At 44.7% G+C, this 24,929-nt stretch overlaps 1 protein-coding gene across 1 annotated transcript in view; it reads left to right on the top strand.

Annotated features, from left to right (window-relative positions):
- LOC146173837 (uncharacterized) overlaps window positions 1–5,839 on the top strand; it is a 29,247-nt gene extending 23,408 nt beyond the window's left edge. The window contains exon 6 of the mRNA XM_084584583.1: window positions 4,337–5,839. Coding sequence (XP_084440709.1) covers window positions 4,337–5,839 — 1,503 coding nt within the window. The remainder of the gene's footprint in view (window positions 1–4,336) is intronic.
- Window positions 5,840–24,929: the final 19,090 nt, after the last annotated feature.

Below are 24,929 nucleotides of genomic sequence, written 5' to 3'. Positions count from 1 at the left end.
ATCGGGGTGGAGCGAGTGTCCGCCATGGAAAAAACAGATCCTTCCTTTTTATAAACAAATAACTCTAAATGTCTGCTCTGTCGTTCAGTATGCTGATGCACGATTTGGCAGTCATGCACTGCGTGTGGCAAATATTATTTTGTATGGTAGATGTGGCCATGTATGGCAGCTCTCAACGAGGTTTCAATGCAACCAATTTGTCGCATCTAAGGGTTAACTACGTGCAATTCAAGTTCCTGGGGTCCACGTAGTGGGGTTATAGATCGTTTTTTCTCATCCGCATTATTGCAGCGTAATTGGGCGTTAGGTGTTGCGGTATCATATTTTGTACATGAGACAATTATTTGCCACCAGGCCGCAGATATTGGCGATTGAACTGCGCAAATTTAAAACTACAGGAGAGGTTCTGATTACATTACGACAGTGCTGGTGTGTTCTCCTTCTTTTATCCGAGACTTATGGAGCTGGAATATGAAGCTTGGCAACCAGAAATTATTCCGTTTGCGAGAAGCAATTCAGAATTCAAAGGTGGGCTGCGGCAAACTTCGGAATTTACTCATATGCATGAGAGGCAATTTCGTACAATCTCTTTGAATCATGCGTATTAGTCAGAGAAAAATAAAGCGTGTCGCCAAATATTACATTCATCTCTGGCGGTAGGCATAAACGTAACGATTTCGAGCCAAACGGGTTGTTCAACCTAAAAATGTGCGTGCTAATTAAACTAACTTTTGAAAACCACCAGCTTACATCACATTACATGACATCATCATCATCATCAGCCTGACTATACCCACTGCAGGGCGAAGGCCTCTCCCATACTTCTCCACTTAACATGACATAGTCCAACTTTATTCCTCCCGATGATTGCTAGCGTAAAATAAGGAGTGGTTCACATGTAAAATAAAATTGCACAAGTAGAACGCGTTAGAACACATTCGATCGCTGTTAAAGATACTAGTTATGTGATTGAAAAGTTATTAGATCAGGTGCATCATTGTTTGAAAATTAAGCATACTCATAGGTAAAGCACCGAAGTGTAGCAAAGATTTTTTATTTATTCTTTATTCAATGATTACCCCGCTTAGCCCGAGGGCGCTACAGCATGGGGGTTACAGAGTGGAAAAAAATACATCTTCATTTATGGAGCGCACTTGATGACCTGAAAGCCCATTCCATTCATTGATGGATCGAACAAAAAAGGAACTTGCATACATGTTAGTTCTGGCACGGTATTCCAAAATTTTAAAACAATGATCTGTGCGAGCAGAGACATAATGTGGCCTATGTAAGTATATTTCCTTTCGAATGCCTGTTTTGTTGTGGTATATTTGGTACAACAGTTTAAGTCGTAATTTCCTTCTTCGAGAGGAGAGGGTTTCCCATCCGAATTCATTTTTCATGACGGTGCAGCTATCATTTCCTGAGTACCGACACAGGACAAACCTTGATGCTCTATTTTGGATGTTTTCAATTTTATTGCTCAGTGTTGTTTGCCAAGGGTCCCATACGTCACAAGCGTATTCGAGCAGTGGTCGAACGTACGTTAAGTAGGCTATTGATTTCAAACAAGGCGGCACGTGTTTCAGATTTTGCTGTAGAAAGTTTAAGGTCCTGGCGGCTTTTGCAACTACGGTATCCACATGTGCATTCCATGAACAGTCGACTGTAAGTGTCACACCTAAGTATTTATGCGCCACTTTTTGTGTCACTACAATACCGCTGATGCTATACTCTGAGGCTAACTTATGTTTTTACGTGCAAACGTAACATGAACACATTTTTTAGTATTTAACTTCATTTTCCCTTTAGAACACCATTCAAGAACACATGAGAAGTCACTTTGTAACTGGGTAACGTCGTCTTGATTTCCAACTTGATTGTCTTTTTTTATATAGACAAATTAGGATTCCTTATTTGCTCTTCTCCCGCGATATTTGAAGTGAATATGCAGCTTTTGTCATGCATTACCACAGCCTATTAGGTAAAGGAGTGTGCGAAGACGTGTGTCCTCGAGAAGCGTGTCTCAAAAACACTCGCGTCTCCGTAGGGTCCTCTAAAATTTAATATCGCCACAGACCTGAAATTTATTGCAGTGAAGTGATTCTGTGCAGCTCAGTTATTGCGCCCACATTGCTTGCAAACTCGATCCAGTGTCCTTTCGTGATCCTTCTCCCAAGCTGCGGCAGGAGGAAGTTGGCCGATGGTCGAGGATTTTATTAATTGTTTTATTCTGGCCTCGAGGAGCCTTTGATTGTCAGCAACGTCCAAACGTTTTCGCTTTCAGTCCAGACCCTCTACTTTTTCAAATTGATTTCAACTTTGTTGGCGCTATATGTTCAAAAGTACAATCGAAGAAAATAGCGTTCCTTTGCCACGTCGAGTAACCAATTCCAGACCCTTCACCTTAAACATATTTTCTATTTGTTTTATGCTCGTGTTTGCAAGAGTGACAGAAATTCAGGCAAAAAGAGGGAGATATACAGGGCCTTGAATATTTGGGGGCTGGGATTTAAAAAATTCCTAGGCAATATCTACTACCCTATTCCAGCTGAAATAACGTTCACAAAGTAGCAAAATATCGTCTACATTATCTGATAAGTGATTCAACATCGGTACTTGCCTAGATTTTCCGAAATCGAGAAACAACTGCTCTCGGCGGCGTGCACAATTTCCGCAGAAGAGAGTCGAAAAGCTATTTTGACATGATACGTCATCTGTCGATCAGTGAGACAAGCTCCATCCCGGCCGTCGGCGCGCTTGCCTCGCTGCCCGACAGATGACGCATCATGTCAAAATAGCTTTTCGACTCTCTTCTGCGGAAATTGTGCACGCCGCCGAGAGCAGTTGTTTCTCGATTTCGGAAAATATAGGCAAGTACCGATGTTGAATCACTTATCAGATAATGTAGACGATATTTTGCTACTTTGTGAACGTTATTTCAGCTGGAATAGGGTAGTAGATATTGCCTAGGAATTTTTTAAATCCCAGCCCCCAAATATTCAAGACCCTGTATGAATTAGAGGTTGGAACGTAAAAGAAGGAATTTTATGTTTATTAAAGGCCTTGTTATGTTGGTTGAATATGATGCCGAAATTGCCGGAGGTGACATATTCGACGACGTCTCATATAACGGAGCTGTGTAGCACCTAAACGCTTCCGGTGAATTTACTGTGCCCCTTAGTTCTCTGATCCTTAACGTGGCAAAATGGTGCAAAATAAAAAAAAAATCTCAGCATGCCGCTGCCATCTTATATGTCTCATCTGATATTTTTTCTTCCGCCAAGTTCACAAACCGCCAAAACGAACTATTGTTAGGGATGAAGAGTAAGATGAACCCGCGTTTTCTAAATATATTACTCGTAGCAAAATACGGCGCGCACTGCGAACAAAGAGAAACTCAACGCCCTCCAATTGTTTTCAAAATGTAAAATAGTAACGTAAGTAATATGACTGGAGAAAGTAATTCCTTTTGTAGCTGTGAAGCAGGCGTACGACTCCGAACACAGGACTTTCGGGGAACTGGATCAAGTATCGCAGCGCATGGAACAGCTCTATCCTGTCGCTTACGGAATACAGAGCGCTGTTTTTATATATATTAGGATTGATATTTCGACCATCTTTAACGAACAATCTTGAAACATAAAACACACTTCGCCAAATGCGTTGTTCTTTCGCTTCACTGTCTGTCCCAGAAAGGCTCCAGCCAAAACGAATAGGTCTTAATTGCTTGAGGGATTCCACCTGCCGCAGTATCAGTTCACAGCGTGGTTAAGAACAAAACTATTGCTGAATGTACTGCTACAAAGCACAAGGTGCGGATCCCTCAGGAAACTGCCGCTTCAAAGAGAAAACGATGCAAACTGCCAAAATAATGTTGATATCTCGCTTCAAACAGCATTCTACTTTAGCATTAATGAGGAAAACGCCTAACACAATCTTCTGTAATTAAACAAATTCGGAAATTCTTAACTCAGTGTTTGGATCGGTAAACCTGAAAAAAACAAACAAACAAATTGTATTCTTCATTCATGATACGGCAGCGAAACAAATTACATGTTATTGTGCATATCAGATGTGAATTAAGAGCTCGCAATGCACAGCGCGCCAAACCAATGGATCCAAAATTCATATCGAAAGTAAATACATGACATCCATCTTATGTGCGTTGCACAAACAGGAACGCTGAAGCCTTTCTGAGCCAGACGTTAGGCGAATTCTGTGCGCCATTTTTCTTATTTCAGATGTGGCGCTGGCGAATGAGTTTCGCGTTCGCAACTTCTTTTTGCATCGTTTTTTGTCCTTGCTGAAGCGGCAGTTTCCATTTCCTTTCCAGCCCGCATGCATCACGCAACAGCCGGATGGGACATATCGCTCCGTAAACGCCAACGCCGCCCCAACGCCGTACCCCGGAATGGGCGCTCCACCAGACGGAATGCAGCAGATGCAGGGAAATGCTTTTTCGGGACAGCCGACCACGTTCGTCGGTGCTACGGGTATCCCCATTAACCTGGACACCGGTCGACAGATGCGTTATCAGGAGCCGCCTCCTGAGTTAGCGAACGTTGACTATCCACGCTCCGTAAACCCGATCGTCATGAGCATGCCGGACACATCAGCCCCCTCTATGCCTGATGGTTTTGCCGAACCTCAGTCGGGCGCTCAAAATAGATCTAATCAGCCTTCGGTATTCAACGAGTTGCAGCAGCCATTCCGCGCCGCCAATGCTCAGATGCCGCAGCGACAAAGGACACCACTGTTTCAGCATAGCCATCCCCCCTTGAGCCTTTATGACCAGCCGGATCCAATGCGTGGCTTCCATGGATTCGGAATGGGTGGTCCAATGGGACCGGGACCAATGGGCATGGGACCACCCATCATTGGAGGATTGGGGGCACCGTTGGGAGGGCCTCTGGGTGGACCGATGGGCCCATTCTCGCCGATGGCCAGATTCCCTACGTTCATAATCATCGAGGCCGGTGACGACGACACAGACTCTCAGGACACCATATTCCCCCGGCAGCCTACAAGCGCCTTGCCAGCTAGCACGAGCTCGTCAAATCAGGACACCGTGTTCCCCACGCTGCTTCTACAACGAAGGCAGCAGCAAAACCAGGGCGAGGAAGAAGACCAGAGGACCTCTAGACGTCGCCACAGACACCCGCGCAGGCACGTTACCGGCAATACAAGTGCCGGCAGTCCAACGGCAGAAAGTGAGTTTCACGACGTCACTCAGGTAAACAAAGACAAAGACGCTCCTGGAGAAACTAAAAAGCTGCGTCAGCCTCCAAAGGCATCGGGAGCCCCGACAGCTGCAGAGACCACAGCCGTCGCTCGTCCTAATCTCCCAACTACGCCCGGTAAGAAAGACGGCGACAAGGATGGCGCCGAGACTGAGAAGACTGTAATGCGTATCGACCACATTGAGACTCTAAATTCTGCGGCTGTGGCCCTTCACAAAATGGGTCTGTTCGGTCGGCCTATCAGCGCCCCTTCGGGAAACGACTGCACCGTAGAGGGCGCTGTCGCCATAAGGCGCGCCAAGTCGCAGTGGGATGCGCCTTTGGACCTGAATCAGGAGCGTGATAAGATAATCTATGACCTGCCCTCAGAGTCGACGTATGAGTATGCTAGCGTCTGGTCCAACACGACGTCGACCTACAGTCAGACAACGCCGACAACGACGGAGACTTTAACCGGACAGCAGCAGACTTCGGGAGACGACAGCGACGTCAATTACCTGCGGCCGACAGTCTCGCTAGAGAACGTTACTGTTCTCAACAAAACACAACAGCGTGAAAAGGACATCAGAGATCGTCAGGCGGCAAAAAAACGCTAGTAGCTATAGAGACATGTATCTGCTGCACCTATCGAAAGACCACGCTTCCGCAGCCAGTAGAAGGCCACCGAAATGTGTGGTTATATTGATAAGTTCTGCTTGACGTCATGAAAAACTTCTACGCGCATTTAGGCTGATGTCTTCGTTTAATAAAAAATAAACAATTGGCTCCATCAAGACGCCTCTTGACGAGTAGATGGATCGAAAAAAACGACAGCTTGAACACGAACGTTTGCGTTTGTCAGGTATTTTGAAATCCCAGCGTTTATAACACAATTATAAGGAAAAACAAGCGTTAATAACACAGTAAAGCTAAAAAATAGCCACGGCTTGAATTTTGAGGCGCGCAACAACTTCCACTGCCTATCTCCGTCCAAAATGTGAACAATTATTTTGATGAAGCGTTTGGTTGAACTTTGAGTGTCAAGAGGGGTAAAGGAAGCGCCGCCCCGAATAGCAGGCACACTAATTCTGAGTCTCAAAGCTGCGAAATTTTGCTTCGTCGTTGGCTATAACCGTAGCCTTCGCTAAAGTAGCTAGCCTTAACTTCCCAAACAATTCCACCCTCATTCACCTTCATTTGGAACCTTGTGGTGTACAGTAGCCTACACACTGGAGCCCTACCCTACTGAAAAAACTGTATGAGGCAATAACCTCACATTTTCTCACACAATCGCACTCAATTCACATAAGAAATCGCATACAGGTCGCACATAATTGCATAAAGCCTCATAGTTTCTCATGCATTATTATAAATTATGTACGATATTTTATGATAATGATGTGCATCTTATGAGAGCCTATGAGATTAGATGAGATTTTATGAGGCTATTGGCCCGTAGAACTTTTGGTTTCTCAGTAGGGCATATTTTCGGCAATTCTCCATTTTGTCCAAATTGTAACGTACGAGTGACGTGTACAGTAGGACGGTGCAAGGTCACATAAGCACAAAATCGGATTACGCATTCTAAATAAAAAGAGAGATAATGTGATACGAAAAAGCGCTGTCGTCTGCTAATATATATTGGCGCCAAGTATGAAAAACGACCATGCGCGGGCAGGAACCTCGCTGCGGTGCATTCCGCAATTCGGATGCCTCGGGTTGCAGAGAGGGCGAGTGAAATATGTTGTGGCATTGCGGTCTGAGTATGTCATGCCATACTTGCTGCCGTACATTCGGCAGCAAGTATACGCACGGAGAGGCTGTTCGAGTTCAGCTGAAGAGCAAGAACGGCAACTGAATATTCGTAGCGGGTTGGTGCAGAATAAGAGTGGAAAAAAGAATTGCTACTCATAAGTGCTGATGACCTCTCACGTTCACTTATCAGCGGCTTTCAAATACTGGAACTAAAACGTTTAAGGAACAATTATAAACGGAATGAATCGACAGATTTCCGAAGTAGCTCCAGCACTGGCGAAGAGGCTCCGCGCAGCCGGCATTGTCCATGTCGGAGGGCAATGCTCACCCTCTAAAAGTACATTACCTTTAGGTATACTGGCTGTGGTATTCACTTTTATCGAACAGCCGCGTTATGATCAGCTGCTGTCAGGGCAGCGAGTCTATGTTTATAACATCTTGTGTCGACTTGAGTTGTGTAGAGCGCGGAAAGCTGCGCACAGAGACAGAGAGAGAGGGAGAAAGAAAGCGTGTGTATGTGTCTTTCACACACGCACCAGCAAAGAGAAAGGCACATGCTGGGCCTTATTCCTAGTCGGTTAAATTTTCATGCGCTGGCGTGCGAAAGGCTCTTGCGAAACACAAAAGGTGTCCGAGAAAGTTAAAGAAATAGAAGAACGGAATAGCAGGAATGTTAACTACGTGATGCCCATTGTTACCGTACAAGTGCAGAGGGGGATAAACGAAGAATAATGAATGACAGCGAAAAATGACTGGGGAAATCGTGGTATGAAGCTAGGGCTGCACTGCTTGCGCGTATTCCTTACTGCCGGAACTGTAAAATGCAATTCTATAAACGAAGGTAATTTTTCGGCTGTATTAAAAAAAAGCAGTGAGCACAAAATGTCACTCAAGCACATCATATGATTAGCGTGCGACGTCATAACGGGCTCTGGAGTACTTTGTTTCCTAAGAAATAGGCAAATGGTGAACCCGCCTGCATATCAAAACAAGACTTTACATGAAACATCATATATGGCAAGCCAACATGTTCCATGTGCATGGTATATACATTCCTTCATTAAGATGGAAATTTTTAGCATTTTGCTTGCTTTTTCCCATCGTGGGAAGGCTCTTCGATTCATTAACATTACAGTGAGTGCACAGTGCTAGACAAAAAAGGTGGTGTTTAGGGCCGTGGTTTAAGGCAGTTTTGGTGATCCCTCGCTCTTTGTCGCGCAAATTTCCTGCACAGCCACTGCACCATATCTCCCCTCAGGTTGTACTCACGAACAGTGCAGACAGATAATTAGAAAGCATCGCATTGCTCTCTGAAATACCTCGTCTCGTGCAAATCAACCGCTTGTATTAGCAGGCCGCCATTGCTGCGCTTGGCAACAAACAACGGCGCGGATCGAAGGTTTCTTTATGAGAGCAAATCGTTTTCAACGGGAGGGCAGCTAGGACACTCGTGCGGCTGTAAATTTGCAAATATTAATCGTCGCGCCCTGAAAAGTACCCTTATGACGTCGTCTCAGTGGTTTCTGCAATTACAACAAGATGTCTCAGCTTACTTCGCCACCCGCCAAACTGTCTACCAAACTGTATGAGCTAACAGCGGCTTATACTCCACGTTGAATTCGCAAAGTTTGTTTTATGAGGCTGCCTCTAGTAGTCCAAAATGTGGCACCCAACTGTGGTCATTTACACCAATGGCATTCAGTAAGATGGAGTCCTAAGACAGACTCCTCCATCACCACTAATGTATCGCAGGTAGAGAATGTTCCGGAATAGGCAATATAAATAAAAAAGCCCATTATTTAGGTTATGACGTCATTTTATTGGCATCTTATAATGTTCATGCATACTGTATTTCCCGCCACACGTCAGCCAATCAGATTTCAGGACGTGTCTCTTGACAGTGGGCACTTCCTTTCACCCAATTCGTAAAACAACCGTAAGTGCTTTCCTCTCTCATTTGTACCGCCGTTTTCCCTCCACAATTACTTAAGTACCACCGAAGCATCATGAATAGCGATGCTAAAATTACGTTATCATGCTCACGTCATCTTGACGACATCACAAAAAGCCATTTCGACTAACCCCAATTTCTCGCCACAAATTTGAAACACGTGACGTTTTTGAAAACCAATCGGAGAAAAAATATGGCGCCAAACGGCGGCAATGTGTGTCCAAAATAAGGCTCCTGCACCACGAGCAGCATCAGCCAAGGCAGTTTCATTTGCAATCTTAGGAATAAAGAAATATATCGCAGGCCAATAATGGATCTCTTTATGCGATAAGGGACAAACCCATGCAAGCGATAACAGCAAGCATGTTGCACGCGAAAATGCCTTAACTTGGCTGCTGGTACTAGTTGCGTATGACTGAAAACAAAACTGATGTGACGGGCACTATCTCGGTAAAAGCATGAGAAATAAAACTTACTGCCTCCGCCGTAACCGTGAGTAGAAATGGTTACGGGCATAACAAATTCGTTATAGATGATACTATCCTCAACATTGAAACTGGCCTAGTGAGAAGCGCACAACACCAGGAGCTTCTCTTCTGCCTACAATTAAGTCACCGCGCTCAGTCAGTCATTATAGATTTTTTTTGTGTGTCAAGTTGAAGCAATGGCCTACAATTTTGCGGCCTTCAGTAGGCAGTTGTGATCCCTGGTGGGCCTGTGACCTTCCTCTCTGGCCTCAAAATTTGGCATTGTCGGCAGGGACGTGCAGTCTTCAACCGCAAAAAGTCTGCTTTCCTCAAGACGATTCGTTCCTCTTCTTTTATGAGGCTCCATTGTTCGGCTTGAGCAGCTCTGACGATGGCAGCAGTGGAATCCAGAAGAATGCAGAAGAATGCAGATGTATACGCCGCCACAAAGAGAAGCTGGCCTGATAAAAATTTAGAAAGAGCCACCTTTTCGAGTGCTTGATTCCAAGTTCCGGAACGCTCTTTGAAGAGCTGCTGCTGCCTTGACCAGTGGCGTCGGGTGGCGTGCCACACGCGAGTGTGCGGCAGTGAGGTGCCATCCTTGAACAGTGCGTGAAAGCCTGAGAGAGCGGACTCGTCGCGTGAAGTTTCGTTCAGTGCCTGACTTTTCACCTTTCGGAGCCCATGTTAAGGAAATCGGCACGCGGATGTGAGTTCTCGGATTTTTTTCGACGTTACGTCAAGGTCACCACGTCAATGGGAGCTAATAGCAATTCTTCCTTAACATTTGTCTGGAAACATATATGCAAATTTGGGCGAGAAAGTAGGATCTGACGAATGGGATTCTCCTTGCCTGTGTACATTATTTAGAAAACAATTGATTAAATAGGTAAGCGCTCCAGTGACGCTAGTAGTAATTCATGACTGTGGAGTATTTCCTGCTCTTGATGTTTTGAGTCTGCGCTTAAAACCCTGAAAGATGACATATTTCATTTGAATGCTGAATCAATTCCTAACAAGAAAAATTAGGTCTTGTATTTGTTTGATGCAATAATCATAACAGAAATGATATCGAGTTGACGCTCAAGTTGTAATACTGGAACAAATGCGCATTGCAGAATCAACTTCCTAAGAGAGGAGGGGTATATATTCGTGCCATAGAAATCTATCAAATTCTGCGCTACACCTCGAGTGGCGTACTATGATTATGAAATAGTGTCCTACAGGCGTGGCTCATGTATTTTTAGTGGTTTACCGCACTCCCAATGAAAACTTATCTTCGTTCTTGCTTCTAAAGAACTTTCTGTCCAAAAATGAATATGTGCTAAATCTAGCTTTAGGTGACGACATTAATATAGATTTCTTCACCCTGTATAATGAACAGCGTTATTGAACGGCTGTGTTGTAGAGCAACGCGATAAAAATGTCAGCATGAAGCCAACATGAATTCAGACAGCCTAAAAATTTAATCCCCTTCATAGATCACTGCCTTGTCGTGGCGGAGGGGCTTGCGAACCTCGATGAAGTCGTGAGTTTTGCTGTGTAGGGCCACCCAAGATACTGACAGGTCACGGCAGAGAGTTCTGACAAAATGGGATTCACTGGAGAAGGTAATGGCAACCCACTCCAGTATTATCTGCCAAGAAAACCCTATGGCCAGTCACAATAGCATTAATGATATGGCGCCGGAAGATGAGTCCCCCAGGTTGGAAGGCGTCCCACATGTTACTGGGAATGAACAAAGGGCGATTCCTAGCAGCTCCAGGACGAATGAAGCGGCTAGGCTAAAGCCAAAAGGACACTCGGTTGTGGATGTGTCGGGAAGCGACCGGAAAGTCCGGTTTTGCAAGGAGATATATCACATAGCAACATGGAATGTAAGATCTGTGACGCAAGGTAAACTGGATGTCGTCAAGCGAGAAAAAATGGACAGATTGAACATTGATATCTTGGGTATCAGCGAGCTCAAGTGGACCGGAATGGGAGAATTTATTTCCGGCGACCATTATGTCTTTTAATGTGGGCACAAATCCAAGAGAAGGAATGGGGTCGCTCTCATAGTAAACAGAAGAATGGGCAAAGCAGTGCTAGGGTACAACCTCGAAAAGGACCGAATGATTTCACTTCAGATCCAAGGTCACCTCTTCAACATAGCAGTTATCCAAGTCTATGCACCGACCACTACTGCTGAAGAAGCTGACGTTGAGAGAGTTTATACTGATCTGCAATGCCTTTTAGACCGCACTCCACCATCAGACGTCTTTTCTCATAGGAGACTGGAATGCTAAGGTGGGGAGTGAAGAAATATCCGGAATTAAAGGCAAGTTTGGTCTTGGTGAGCCAAATGAAGCTGGGCAGAGGCTCGTAGAGTTTTGTCAAGAAAACAACTTGACCATAGCGAATACTCATTTTCAACAGCACAAGAGGCGCCTGTAGACATGGAATTCACCGGACGGTCTGTACAAGAATCCGATCGATTATATTTTTTGCCGGCAGAGATAGAGAAGTGCTGTACAAGCAGTAAAAACTAGGCCTGGGCCGGAGTGTGGCACCGATCGTCAGCTTCTTGTTGCCAAATTTAAGCTACGATTGAGGAAAAAGCAGAAAACTATAAGGCCTTTTAGGTATGATCTGGATCAAAGTCCATCAAAATATGCTGTGCAAGTGAGGAATCGATTTCAAGAATTAGATCTAGAAGACAGAGAGCCTGAAGAGATGTGGATTGATGTTCGTGTTATAATACAAGACGTTGCTACTAAGGTAGTTCGAAAGCAAAAGAAATGCAAGAAAGCAAACTGGTTATCTGAAGACGCTTTGCAAATAGTTGAGAAAAGGAGGATGGCAAAAGTTATGGGGGAAAGAGAAAGATACAAGGTTCTCAATTCGGATTTTTAGAAAATAGCAAGGAGAGATAAGAACGCCTTCCTGAACATACAGCGCCAAGCAGTTGAGGACAACAGCCAATTAAGGAACACAAGAGCTCTGCATAAGACAATCAAAGATATCAATGGAAGCTTCTGTGCTAAGCTGGGCGTGATAAAGGACAAACGAGGCAAGGACCTCACTGAAGCCTCAGAGATAAAGAGTAGGTGGCAGGAATACACAGAAGAACTGTACAAGAAGGACCCGAATATGCAAACCCAACTTAAGACGGTTCTGATTACTGATCTCGAGCCGGGCATCCTGAAGAGTGAAGTTGAATGGGCCTTAGCCAGCCTTGCTAAGAACAAAGCTAGCGGAATCCGCCTTTTGCGGGAGGATGTAGCGCCACCATGCGGGAGTTTCAAGAAACACTTTGAGCGGCCGTGTGGCAGACGACACGAAAGCGCACCCATACGAAATAGCCAGGATAAAAAGCGAAAGCTCCCCCTTTTTTTTGCCCTCGGGCGGAAAGTAATGCCAGTGTAATTGCAGTATCATGTTCCCGCTGTATGGGGGAATGTTTCAGCGTTTTCACAACCCACTCATAACGCACGCAGATATGTCTCTGCACTGTAGGAACGTGTAGCGCGTGCCATGACGCGGGCCATGCTCGATGTGATGGCGTGAGACGTCTCTCAGCGTGCAGATTCACGATACATGTATAAGGAGAGAGCGGCGGCAGAGGGAAAGAGATCTCAAAGGGCAACGCAGCCAGGGGTTTGTTGACGTCGCAGCGCTCGATGGAATCGTCTCCTGTGACTCAATGCGACCGGCGCATATGCGGTCTTGAGTTACCGAGCACATACGGTCACCGCGGCGCCGGCGCCTTGTGTCATGGTCTAGCGTCTAGCTATAGGATTTCATCTACGAAGCTTAGCAGAGAGGCACACCCCCTGAACAGGGCATTGTCCGGGCCGGAATGCTTAACAGAAGCCTGCACGAAACGCGTGGCATGTTTCTCACAATCGATGATTCACACTAAAGCCCTGCAGGTTTCTGCCGCCCAGAATGTATGTGGTCGCAGTGGTGAAAAGGTTCGATGCATTAAGAATGGTCTTTCCGTCGTGAAAGGATCCACAACTTTTCAACCTCGGCAACGATTTCTGCGGAATCAACGACCTGATGACACATGCGCATGTCGGTCAGGAACTGACACTGAGCATGAACCCTCCAGGAGACTCATTTGTGCCGGGCGGTTTCCTTGCCGTTGCAGACGGTTGGACAAAGACAACACAATTTAACCTCCCTAACGAAGGGCAGCTGATTGCATACATGGATAAAAGTGGAGCACGATACTCGCGACAGACAGCGAAGGGCAAGAAGTACCGTGAAGAAGGGTGTATACGAAACCTGATGTTTAACAACTTATCATCGGATCTCTCGTACGCCCTCCTTCGCAGTGTCTACCTTCAATGAAAGGCGGCTATTACATTGTGCGTGCCGTTGTTTAGAAGGCGACAGGCAACGTGCTTTCGGGCCACTGCTTATGCCCTGCCGGGTGAGTAAACTACTGGCAAACTTTCATAGGCATTGATACTTTGCTGACACGTACCTCCTCGCTAAACTGCAAGTATTGCTTTCTCTATTATCGCAGCCTTGGACGGCGGCCTCCTTCTTTGTCTCGTTGGTGTAAACGAACACCGAAGGGACAAACTCTGGGTGCTTTTGCGAAAACGAAGGCAAGCCTGTAAGGTAAAAAAAAAACTGACTGTCATGAAAGAGTATCAATTGGCGGCAAAAACACCATGTTACTACAAGGCAAACTCATGACCGGCTCAACCATTCGACTCGCGAACAGCGGTGCCAAAACAAACGCCGTAATTTTTTTTTTACTGTTAGTCAGGCGGTAGTCACGATAAAACATGCTGAATATTACGGTAGAGCACGCACAGCCACCTGTGATATCTGCGCTACTCTGCCCCTTCTCATATGAAGAAAACAAACGACAAAAATATCGTGGTCAGGCCCCGTCGCACATAAAGCAAACACGCACTAAATAAATGCTACTGCGGCTATCACTGGTGGGATAAAGGCTTGGTGCAAACTTCGGTAGGTACTTTTCATCATGAACATTTCCTTTAGATGCATATATACCTGTAACGAAGTGTTTTTCGCACAGTCGAGAGCACGCAGTCAGCTGCCTAAGGTCGCCCATTCACGTCTTGACGCTTGGTTGCCCTAATCCAAGCTTCACGCCGTTGCTGGTCGCAGCTCGCCGAAGGAAACCTAAAAAAACGCGTCTTGCATCCCGACACGCCTCGAGAGTGGCAGCCGTACGCGGCACGGGTGGTTGGCATCGTTTTACCGAGGCTGTGAACGTGACCGCGCCTCCAGCCCCCGTGCCGTGCGTTGGATATGAGTGCGACGAGAAGCGCCGTCGACGCCGCTCAGTGTGTTTTCATCAGTCGCCGCTGGGGCTTCGCGCATGCGCAGAAAACTCGCGCAAAAGGCGGATTGATGGCATTCTAGCTGAGTTGCTTCAAAACCTCAACCATGCCGCTGTTAGCATTCTGCATACATTATGTGAGAAGATTTGAACAACCATGCAGTGGCCACAGGATTGAAGGAGGTCAGTTCCAAAGAAAGGCAGTGCCAAAGATTGTTCCAACTACCGCACGATCGCGCTTGTTTCGGATGCTAGCAAGGTGAAGTTGAAAATCCTCCAAGGTAGGCTGCAGCAGTATGTGGATCGGGAACTTCCGGTCGTGCAAGCTGGGTTTCGCAAGGGCAGAGGAACTAGAGACCAGATTGCCAACCTTCGCTGGATCATGGAAAAAGCAAGAGAGTTCCAGAAACCCATCTACTTCTGCTTTATTGATTATGAGAAAGCGTTTGACTGCGTAGATCACAGCAGATTGTGGCAAGCTCTCCAAGAGATGGGAGTTCCAATTCACCTCATCTGTCTCCTCAGGAACCTGTATGAAGGACAAGAGGCCACAGTCAGAACTGAGCATGGTCTTACTGATTGGTTTTCGATTGAGAAAGGAGTGAGACAGGCTGCATACTGTCGCCCTGCCTATTTCACTTATATGCAGAGTGCATCATGAGGAAGGCCGGTGTGGACGAGTCTTAAGCTGGAGTGAAGATTGCTGGAAAACGTATCAACAACCTTAGATATGCGGATGATACCACTTTAATGGCAGAAAATGAAGGGGAACTCAACAGACTTCTGAAGCGCTTGCAAGAAGATAGTGAGAAATTTGGGCTTAAACTGAGCATTAAAAAGACAAAGATCATGACGTCTTGCCCTATCAAGTCCTGGAGCATCAAGGGACAAGAAGTGGAAGCTGGACAGATTTTCTCTTTTTGGGCTACAAGATTACCCCGGAAGGAGGCTGAAGCCACGAAATTAAGAGAAGTCTGCTTCTGGGAGAGCCATGGTTAGCCTTGAGCGTTTAGTAAAGAGCAAAGACATTAGTCTGCCAACCAAGAACCGTATAACTCGTGGTATGGTCTTTCCAGTTGTGATGTATGGATGCGAGAGTTGGACTGTGAAGAAGGCTGAGCGCCGAAGAATTGACGCGTTTGAATTGTGGTGCTGGCTCTTGAGAGTTCTTGAGAGTTCCTTGGACTGCCAGAAGATCAAATCAGTCGATATTGTCGGCCATAAACCCTGACTGCTCATTGGAGGGTCAAATTCTAAAGTTAAAGCTCAGCTACTTTGGTCATCTGATGAGAAGAGAGGAGTCGCTGGAGAAAGATTTGATGCTGGGAAAGGTTGAGGGTCGCCGGAGAAGGGGTAGTCAGCGAATGCGATGGTTAAATGGCATCCTCGAGGCGCTGCAGATAGAGTTATGTCATGTTAGGAAGTTAGTGAGATACCGGAAAGAGTGGCGTGACATGGTCCATAGGGTCACGAAGAGTCGAACACAACTGAACGACTGAACTGAACTGAAACATTTAATATATTAATTATCAATCTTAAGGGTACATCAGTATAGCCTGCAGTAATTTGCGCTCACCTGAGCGAAAATTAGTTCTTTCCGTCGAATTTCCAAACCATTATGCACGAGAGAAGTCAGTGCTTGAACCACACGGAACAATAAATGCGGATACATTCCGACGGAAAGTAGTATCCTGGCACTGTTTGATTAAAGTAAGCAAGATTGACCTTCATAATAATCCTCAGAAAAACATGTACATGATGCTATGTTGATTTTCAGTTACATCATTCATCTCATCAGCCCAGTATTGGAATGCACGTTAGACAACTGCCTACAGAAATGAGTCTTTAATAAACCATACAATCGGCGCTATACTATCTCATCTATGAATGAGGCGACAGAAATTAGTTTCCATATTATTGTCCTACATTCATTCATTTGTTCATTCATTCATTCATTCAGCTCTTCTTCTGAAAAGAATTAAGAAGGTAAGGTTCAAACGAATATCAGACTTTCGTGAAACGCATAACCTAATAACATCATGCAAGCATGGTATCGAAAGGGCATACATATATAAAACAAAGAGCCATTCTTCAACACAAACAATGTTAGAATCATTTGTGAACAAAGCACTGATTCTGAGTATTTGTAGGCTTCAAGCATGTCACCAGAATAATGAGACAATTCCTCGCAAAACTGCACGTCTGTTGGGGCGTCTTTCTTAAATTCATACCATTCTTTGCGTTCCGTTTACAGCAAATAACAATACCGAGTTTTCCGAATTTCTAATCTGTACGAGCCGTTGAATCACATTGTACTGCAAGGCACGCTATCGCAATAAAACCCTGGAGCCATCCGAATAAAAGCAGCGCTCAAATGAATAATCGGCCTTCAGTTCTCTCCGTTTGATCCCACTCCCTGTCCACTTCAAGGACGCCTCGCTTAAACACCGTCGTCTCTGCAACGCAGCATTTTTATTAACACTTACAAAGTTTGTGGCAAACCAATCGCCAAATATCACAAGAACGACCGCTGCCAGCGGGTAAACAAGCAGGCTGTATGCGCTCTGTAGCTCCCGGTGCAAATCGCTATTGCGGTGGCGTGACATCGTGTCAAACGCGTGACAGCATGGCGTTTCCCTAATGCTTCAACTGTCTGATCTTGCGGTCTCTCTCTCCACTACATTCAGCCACTGGCTTACCCTCACCCTCCCACCTGCCCCCACGACGAGGAAGGCACTTCGACGCGTGCGCCTATCACCATGGTAACCGTGGCGCTGAGGCGACTTGATGACGGACGTTATTTTCCTGCCCGTCCATCCTCTAGCTTCCTACGCAAGACACGCGACTGACCTTTTCTTCCTGAAATCGCAGTGTTTAGTCAGGAATGGATCTGTACTTTCAGATGTCGGCTAATATTACTTTCAGATGCTTAAAAATAGAGATCAGTGCTTCAAAATATTTGATTCTAACGAACAAGCTGTACATAATTATGTGTTTTTCGAAAAAAGAAAGCGTTTTTTCGCCCAAGGAATTGAGTTTGCTGAAGTGTTTTGGTTATGCCAAGTTCCATTGAGTTCCTTTTTTGCTTATGTTGGTGCTGTTGGTGTGTAACGAAACTTGACCGCTCCCTGCATGAGCTTGAAGAAGGCTTACATTATAAATAAATAAATGCGTTAAGTGTTCTACTTCGCTGAAAAGTGGAGCAGTGATCGGAATATTTAGTATTTTTCTCGTCTGCACAGAGCTTTACATCTTAGTCGCAATCATTTGAAGTCATTCACACTCTCTACGTAGCAACAATTTGATGACATCGACATTATGGGGCTTCTAAATCATGCCATCGTTTCCTCTCTGAACGGCGCAATAAGCTTTAGCCATGAGTGTGTGCCTATCGTCGCACCGCTGTCAGCGTTTGCTGCTTGAAGAGTTGTGCAAAGAGGCCAAATTCGAACTTCAACAGCATTTGACATGACAGTGCTTTCTGTGAACGTGGGCGTTGGTTGTTCGTTCTGATCTACTGCACAGGTCGCCCTTCGTCGCCAGATTTCCCTGTAATCTGAAACAGAATCCGAAAGTTAAGCTGCATACACTGCACCGCGTAGTGTTTTTCTATCGAGTACCCAGAAAACGCAGAAGCTGTTTAATTATTTGCTTTTCAACGTAAGCAATCAGCAATATATTTCTCTTTAATGGCGAAGCGATCGGAGAATTTCGCGAAAACGAAAACTAGAGTACATTTGGCACTTCAGCAGCATTGTTTGCTGGCGGCTGGACGTCTGCAGCGAGCAGAGTGGAGACTAGGAATGCAAGAATCTTGGACACTATAGTGTCACAGCTGGTGGTGTCATCCGCGCTGCTTGATGTTCAGCGGGCCCACGTAGCCGATCTTTTCAAGTTTCGGTGAAAACGGGTATGCCGACGTGAAAGAGCTTAGCGCCGCAGCCGGTGACTAGAATGGTGCATCGGGACGCTCCTTCGAGCCTCGCTTGCGGCCGAATAATTTGTACGCGCCTGGATAAAGCGGCGGGTGAGGGTGGTTTTAGAAAGACAGTTCTGTTAATTACTCAGGTTCGCCAGCGTCATCGGCTGAGTCGATTTGGTCTTCAAGTCATTAACTTACAGTTTGGTTCAAAGAAAGTAGGCCGCTTACCATTGAGTTGACCAACTGCCCTAATGATCTTGACCTCTGACATAGAAGCATAACAACTACCGCAACTAATTGAATCACAGCTCTCGCTCTCTCTATACCTAGGGTTAGAGGAGCTAAACTTTCAATATTTTTATTTTGTTCCTCAAAAGTTTGCGGGATGCCTGCGTGGCGGCACAAATCGCCATAATATGCGCTAAGAGGCTTATAACTAATAATACGACCCATATATATCCGCGTGTAGGAGGTTCGAAACGCATTATTAAAACACAGGCTCCTATGAAATTATTCAAGCAAATATATCATTGTTTACTTTGTTACATCTGTAAATACTCTTTTGATTTAGCCTAGTGCGACCTTGAAGAAAGCTTCAGCCATCTTCAAATGTAGAGAATCAGATATATTTACGAATTGTTCCTCCTTCAAGCATCGCAAATAATTACATTATTTACTTCGACGCAAAATGAAGATTGTGGTTAGGATAGCCCGGAGAGCTGCTATGTTTCCACGTTTTCACAATCTCCTGTGAAATGTGCTTACTCAATTTTGTTTGTAGGCTTAGCCAAAAATCACGATATTTAAATAAGACTTTTCTATAGCTTTGCCTCTCTCAGCCTAAGGCCCCTTTGGACGTAAAAACCGACAAACCAAATCAAACTTTTTATTGCTTTCATTGGTTACAAACAGTCGTGCCTATCTTCAGCAGCCAAAGAGCACTACGCGATTTCTCACAAGCTCCTCATTTGGAGAAAATTTCTTCTTTGTCGCTGATCAAACCAAAAACATACCATATGATTAGTGCTCTCGCCTTGTATGACTAGCTGCTGGGTTGTGGCAACAATGCTTTGCAGAATAGGACTTAGCGATGCCCTGGTGATCAGGAAAAAAGTGTGGTAGCCAATACACTGAGCGGCCGTATTGTGCAAGATCACTATCTCTTTCTATAGCTAGTTGCAGGCAACTGCTGATGCAGTAAAATATACGACTTCTCGCGCACTGTTACGCCCACACTCCCACAGGCGCACTTGTGCATGTACGCCAAAAAAACGAAAAGCAGCGAAGACAAAAGACTGCGAAATTGCGCAAGACGTCTTTGCCGAGAGTGCATTCATCGGTCTTGTGTGCAAAGAAAACAAATATCCGCTCTCTAAACAAGAAACGTTTTGCTCAGTATGCGGAAAGGACCGGGTCACAGGTAGTAGAAACCTCGCTTAGGGCAGTTGTGAAGCGCTCTGTGCGTGTCTTAGCTGAAGGATTAGCTTCTTCATCAACACTGGCCACTCCCAAAAGTGCAAATATCATCGATTAGTCAAGAAGAAGGAAGAGGACAAAATGACAAGCGTCAGTCGGCTATGCTACTGAGAATAGCATCGCTCTATTTATCGCTGTCCTGGAACGCAGTTTCGAAGAATGGGATTGTTTTTGTAACAATATGTAGTCCATTATCTTTTGTCACCTTTGCGAGCATCTCGAATCGATTGACCAGTGCGTTCTCTTTTGATTATGGATGTAGTTTTCTTGTAGCCGCATTTGAGCAGTACGCGTGAGGTCGTTGCTGAGACTTGTTCCTTATGCTGCGTGCAAAGCTCAGACAGAGCAGCTCTATTGCAGGCTTTACCATGTACCTGCGCTGTTGAGGTACTACACTGCAGGCGTTCTAGTGACCGCATTTTGTAACATCTTATTGCAGATTCTAATGTGGTACTTTCTTTGCTCATCAACCACTGGATCTGTCTGGTACTCCAAGTGTGATTGAATATTTGATTCAATATTATCTAGCCAATAATACACGTTTTCAGCTAATTTGAAAAAGGCGAGCAGTACTGATGGGACTAGGGTTGTCTACGGCGTTGCAGCATCTAGTCGGGGGACACAAAGATGCGAGATGTTAGGTTCCTAAGTGATTTTCACAGGTGATTCTTGTGCTCCTGTGCTGCAGTATACGAAAATTAGCACCAAAAGCACAATATCACAGCTTACAACAAAACTGCGGCGGCAACACTTACGTCGTTTGTTCTGCAGCCCACCACTCCAACAATCTTGACAAACTTGCCTTACTCTGTGCAACGCCTTCACCCTCGTGGACATTTGAGCTTCTGAGATAGCGTGCTGGTAAGGAAAGCTAATGCAGGCGAAAGCTTGACTAATGCTGAGCGTCTGGAAAGTGCATTATGCTTGCTCGTGCGTGCAAAGGCAACCACTGGTTAGTCAGTGTGCCATGTCATAGCTCATTCATTCCCTAAATGAAGGTTTGCGTGACAGGCGGTATGAGAGAGAAAGGAATAGAGAGCAAATGAGCCAGTGAGGCGCAAAGTCATTAGTGTACCGCTCCAAGTCGTCATCAGTAGTAATGCAGGCAGATATTCTAGACAGGCGCACAATTTTAGTGCGTAGGAAGGTTTTCACATTACTTAAAACACGTCCGGAAGTTTGGGGCAGTAATATTATAATATATTATTATAATATACCTTGATAGGAATGATGTAGTCTCTCGATATGTCACAAAAATGTGCTTTTAATGTTTTCCGCTGGCTTCTGGCGTGTTGTTAAAACTGACGCTAGAAACCAGTGGCTCCCTTTTTTATTATATATTTGTTAGGCAGCTGTCAATTGTTGTAAGGTAAATATGCAGATATAGTCTAAACGTCTAGCAAATTGCCAAAATTTTCTTAAATTCTTTCCGGCACTCACAATCAGTGATTAGATCATTGCACTGACAACCAAATGGATATGTTTTTATGCAATTTTGAAGCAACTGTGAACATTTGTGACGTAAAGTTGGGATAATGCTTTGTTACCTTTATTATTAAAATTAATATTTATTTTCCAATGCCCACAATACATTTACTTCTCGTGTTTTCTCTTCAATGTCAAATAAATGAAACTGCCATATAGAGCCAGGCGCTCGCGTATGTGAAGAAATAGAAAAATGAAACTGGAAGCCTGCTGAGGGAAGATCTGCATGTACTGTATTGTGATCGCGAAGTTAAACAGTACTGGAACAAATTACGTCGAATCACTTGTTCCCAGAAAATGAGAAACTTATCTTTGAGTGTGTTCACCGCGACAATCAATGCATACAGAGACCTCCCTTGGGACATTGGTAGCAATCAGACATTTATTGTCAAACGCGTCCATATTTGTTTAACGGCAGCAATGAATAATCGGTGTTAATACGCGATGAGAATAAAAGCTATGGTATAGAGCGCACCGGAAAAACGATATAACTGTATCTCAACGCAATATTTGCGGCACAGTTTTGCTGGGACAGGTTAGCCAATGGTATCGAAATGAAAAGACTATCAATGGGGCATAGAAATGGCAGTGCCATAAATTAGCATAGTATCTTTGACAGTTGGGGCATGCGCGGAGTGTCAGATGCAGTAGAGAAGAGAGCGGGTAAAAGTGAGGGTATTTTTAGTCGTATGCTCTGAAGCATTCAGGGGTGTTTACAGGTGAGAGATTTTTCAGATACTTCAAATATAAACATAGTTTTTGTAATGTTGTCATAGCAAACATTTATTTCTTGTTTGTAGCACAGAGCAGTAACACACGTCGATTAATAAGCCCTGGAATTTCCACTAGCGAATGAGACTTCCGCGCCCTCACTGTTTGTGATGCATAATACCAATTTTTCAATGGTAAGGTCCTGGAAATACTTCTTCCGCCTCACTGCTTTTATGTCAGCGAGTTAAACGATGATTGCGGCGCATAAGTGTCGCTGAACGCAGCTGAAAGGTAACACACACCCACTGAAAGCGGAAAATATTTACTGAAATAATTACGAAATTAAATAGTGCAAGCCTTGCCGCACCACACCATTTGATGTTGCCTCCTGGATTTGTATATGTCCGGTTTCCCTTCTATTTATAATCAAAACCATCCCCTAATGCAACATAAAAGGGAACACATCCAATAAAACATGTTAGAAATATTTGTATCGTCAGCTGAACTAAAAAGGAATGCAGAAAAGAACAGTCGAACGAAGCAGACTCGAATCTCTGTTTCGACGTTCGAAAACGTAACGTTAATCCGTTTCACCACAGAGGTCTCTTTTTCGTTATTGCTGGCTGTCGATGCAGTTTATGAAACTTTCTGGCCGCACTTCGGCTAGCACAGCATGAAAACCTTTGCTGAAATTTTTGGTTTCGAGTTTGGTGATTTTTTTTTTTTTTTTTGGGGGGGGGGGTTTAGCTGTTGTGGTTTTTAGATATTTGACGTCATTGCGCCATAGCAGCTGCGAAATGAGCGGTGTTTTATTTTGCTCTTCTTCGTTTTCACAAAATTGGTGCTATTTATTATCACGTGACACTGCTCATAGGACAGTATCGTTGAAAAAATGGAATAATGCGTCCGTGATCCCAGAAAGACCAGGAATCTACACCAGTGTAATAATGCGGGGACGCATTACAATGCACGCTTGTTGCAGATCACAGCGCAGTGATGCAGTGAACAGACCTCTAATATTGCACGTATACCTGCATTTATATGGTGTATAAGGTGCACCATGAAAAGCTAACAAGTCCTTGAGACTGGTCCTAGATACTAACGATATTTAGGAAAGTCCCTCGGGTTGCCGCACGAAAGGGGTCTGTGCAAGACTCAAGGGTGTGTGCCACAACACGACTGCCCCTCACGATGCACTAGGTAGCTTTTCTGACCGGAGTTCGTGGTTTGTCTGGGAAGACTGTCTCCGAGTCATTAGAATGAACGTAATTGAAAACGCGAGTGGAACATTTACATGGGTTGTCATCATCTGTATCTGTTTTCTGAAGAGGGCATTTCCGAGTTTAAGTGTAATAGGAGCAATTCAGATAATAATCGACAGCGACGAAGGAAGGGTAATAATAGGCAGGTCAATAGATTGGAGAGCACCGAGTAAGTATCCTATGATCTTTTGTGTGCTTGAAATAGAACCCAGTTTTGCGAGATCAATGTTGTTGGGTGAAATGCCCCAGGGTTCAATGCAGCCACCTAAAATATAGGCGTTCGGTGGGCGTATTTTTGAACATCATGAGAGATCGTTTACAAAGTAAGAAGCACAGCGTTTAATGTCCTTAGTGTTAGGTTAGCCAAGGTGCACAAGTGTTTCAAATTTTCCTATGGTTAATGCCTGAACTTCTGCCTGTCTTTTTAATGCCTGTCTTTTTGATCCCATGAAACCCAGGGTTACTGAGCGTGGTGTACGAAGTGCTAGACCCGATGGCAGGTTTTATTGACCTTAGAAATATTGGCCAGGTTATATGACTCATGAAAATGAAGACCAACAACCAGACAATGCAATACGCAAGGCATGGGGTGACGTCCCATTGTACACATGAAAGATGAGATGATTGCGTTGGTGTCGATAGTAATGTTTTATAATAAACAATTCGAATTGGTCAGGTGCAGAAGATACATCTACCATATCTAAATACAAAATGATTGCATCAGAGTTTGTTGATAGGCGTCCTTTACTCTTCGAGCACACACAGATGTGCATCGAAGATTAGGATCATCTGAAGAGAATACAAGTCTTAACTTTGAGAAGTATCCAAAATGGAGGAGTCATCGCAAAGGTTAAAAAGTGTGGGTGATAGGACTGCGCTCAAGACCATATCCTGCATAACGAGGAATGGGTCCTGAACAGAATTAGGAAGGCGAGATTAAACAGTGCGGCCCTTACAAAGCTATATGACGGAATACCCTTGCTCCAGAAACGGTAGAGGCAAGGGTATTGAGTCGATACCATGGACAGTTTTGAAATGCTTTCCACAGATCAATTTCTGCTTTGGCTTCGACCACGGAAGAAGGGGCGAAGTCAAAAAGATGAGGTCATTAGTTGACACATTCTTTCGAAACACGATTTTCTAGGCGGTAAAACATTTTTGTCAAGATGGGCCTCATTTTGTTTGATAGCCACCTGTTCCATACATGGTCATTCTCGGGAAGGGGACTAACGAGACAGGTGGAGCTGCTCACCGAGATATTTGACTATTCTCATGAAAGCTGTAACATTTACGTGCAATATTCCTGAGCCGCCTGACGATTACTGGCAAAGACGCATACATGTCACAAGTAACTAGTACTAGGTGCAGGC

Source organism: Amblyomma maculatum, chromosome 11, assembly GCF_055883805.1.
Source record: "Amblyomma maculatum isolate TAMU_Amacu chromosome 11, ASM5588380v1, whole genome shotgun sequence".
NCBI classification, from domain to species: Eukaryota; Metazoa; Arthropoda; class Arachnida; order Ixodida; family Ixodidae; genus Amblyomma; species Amblyomma maculatum.
Note: the sequence above shows the minus strand (reverse complement) of the source record. Positions and strands in the feature narration are given on the sequence as shown.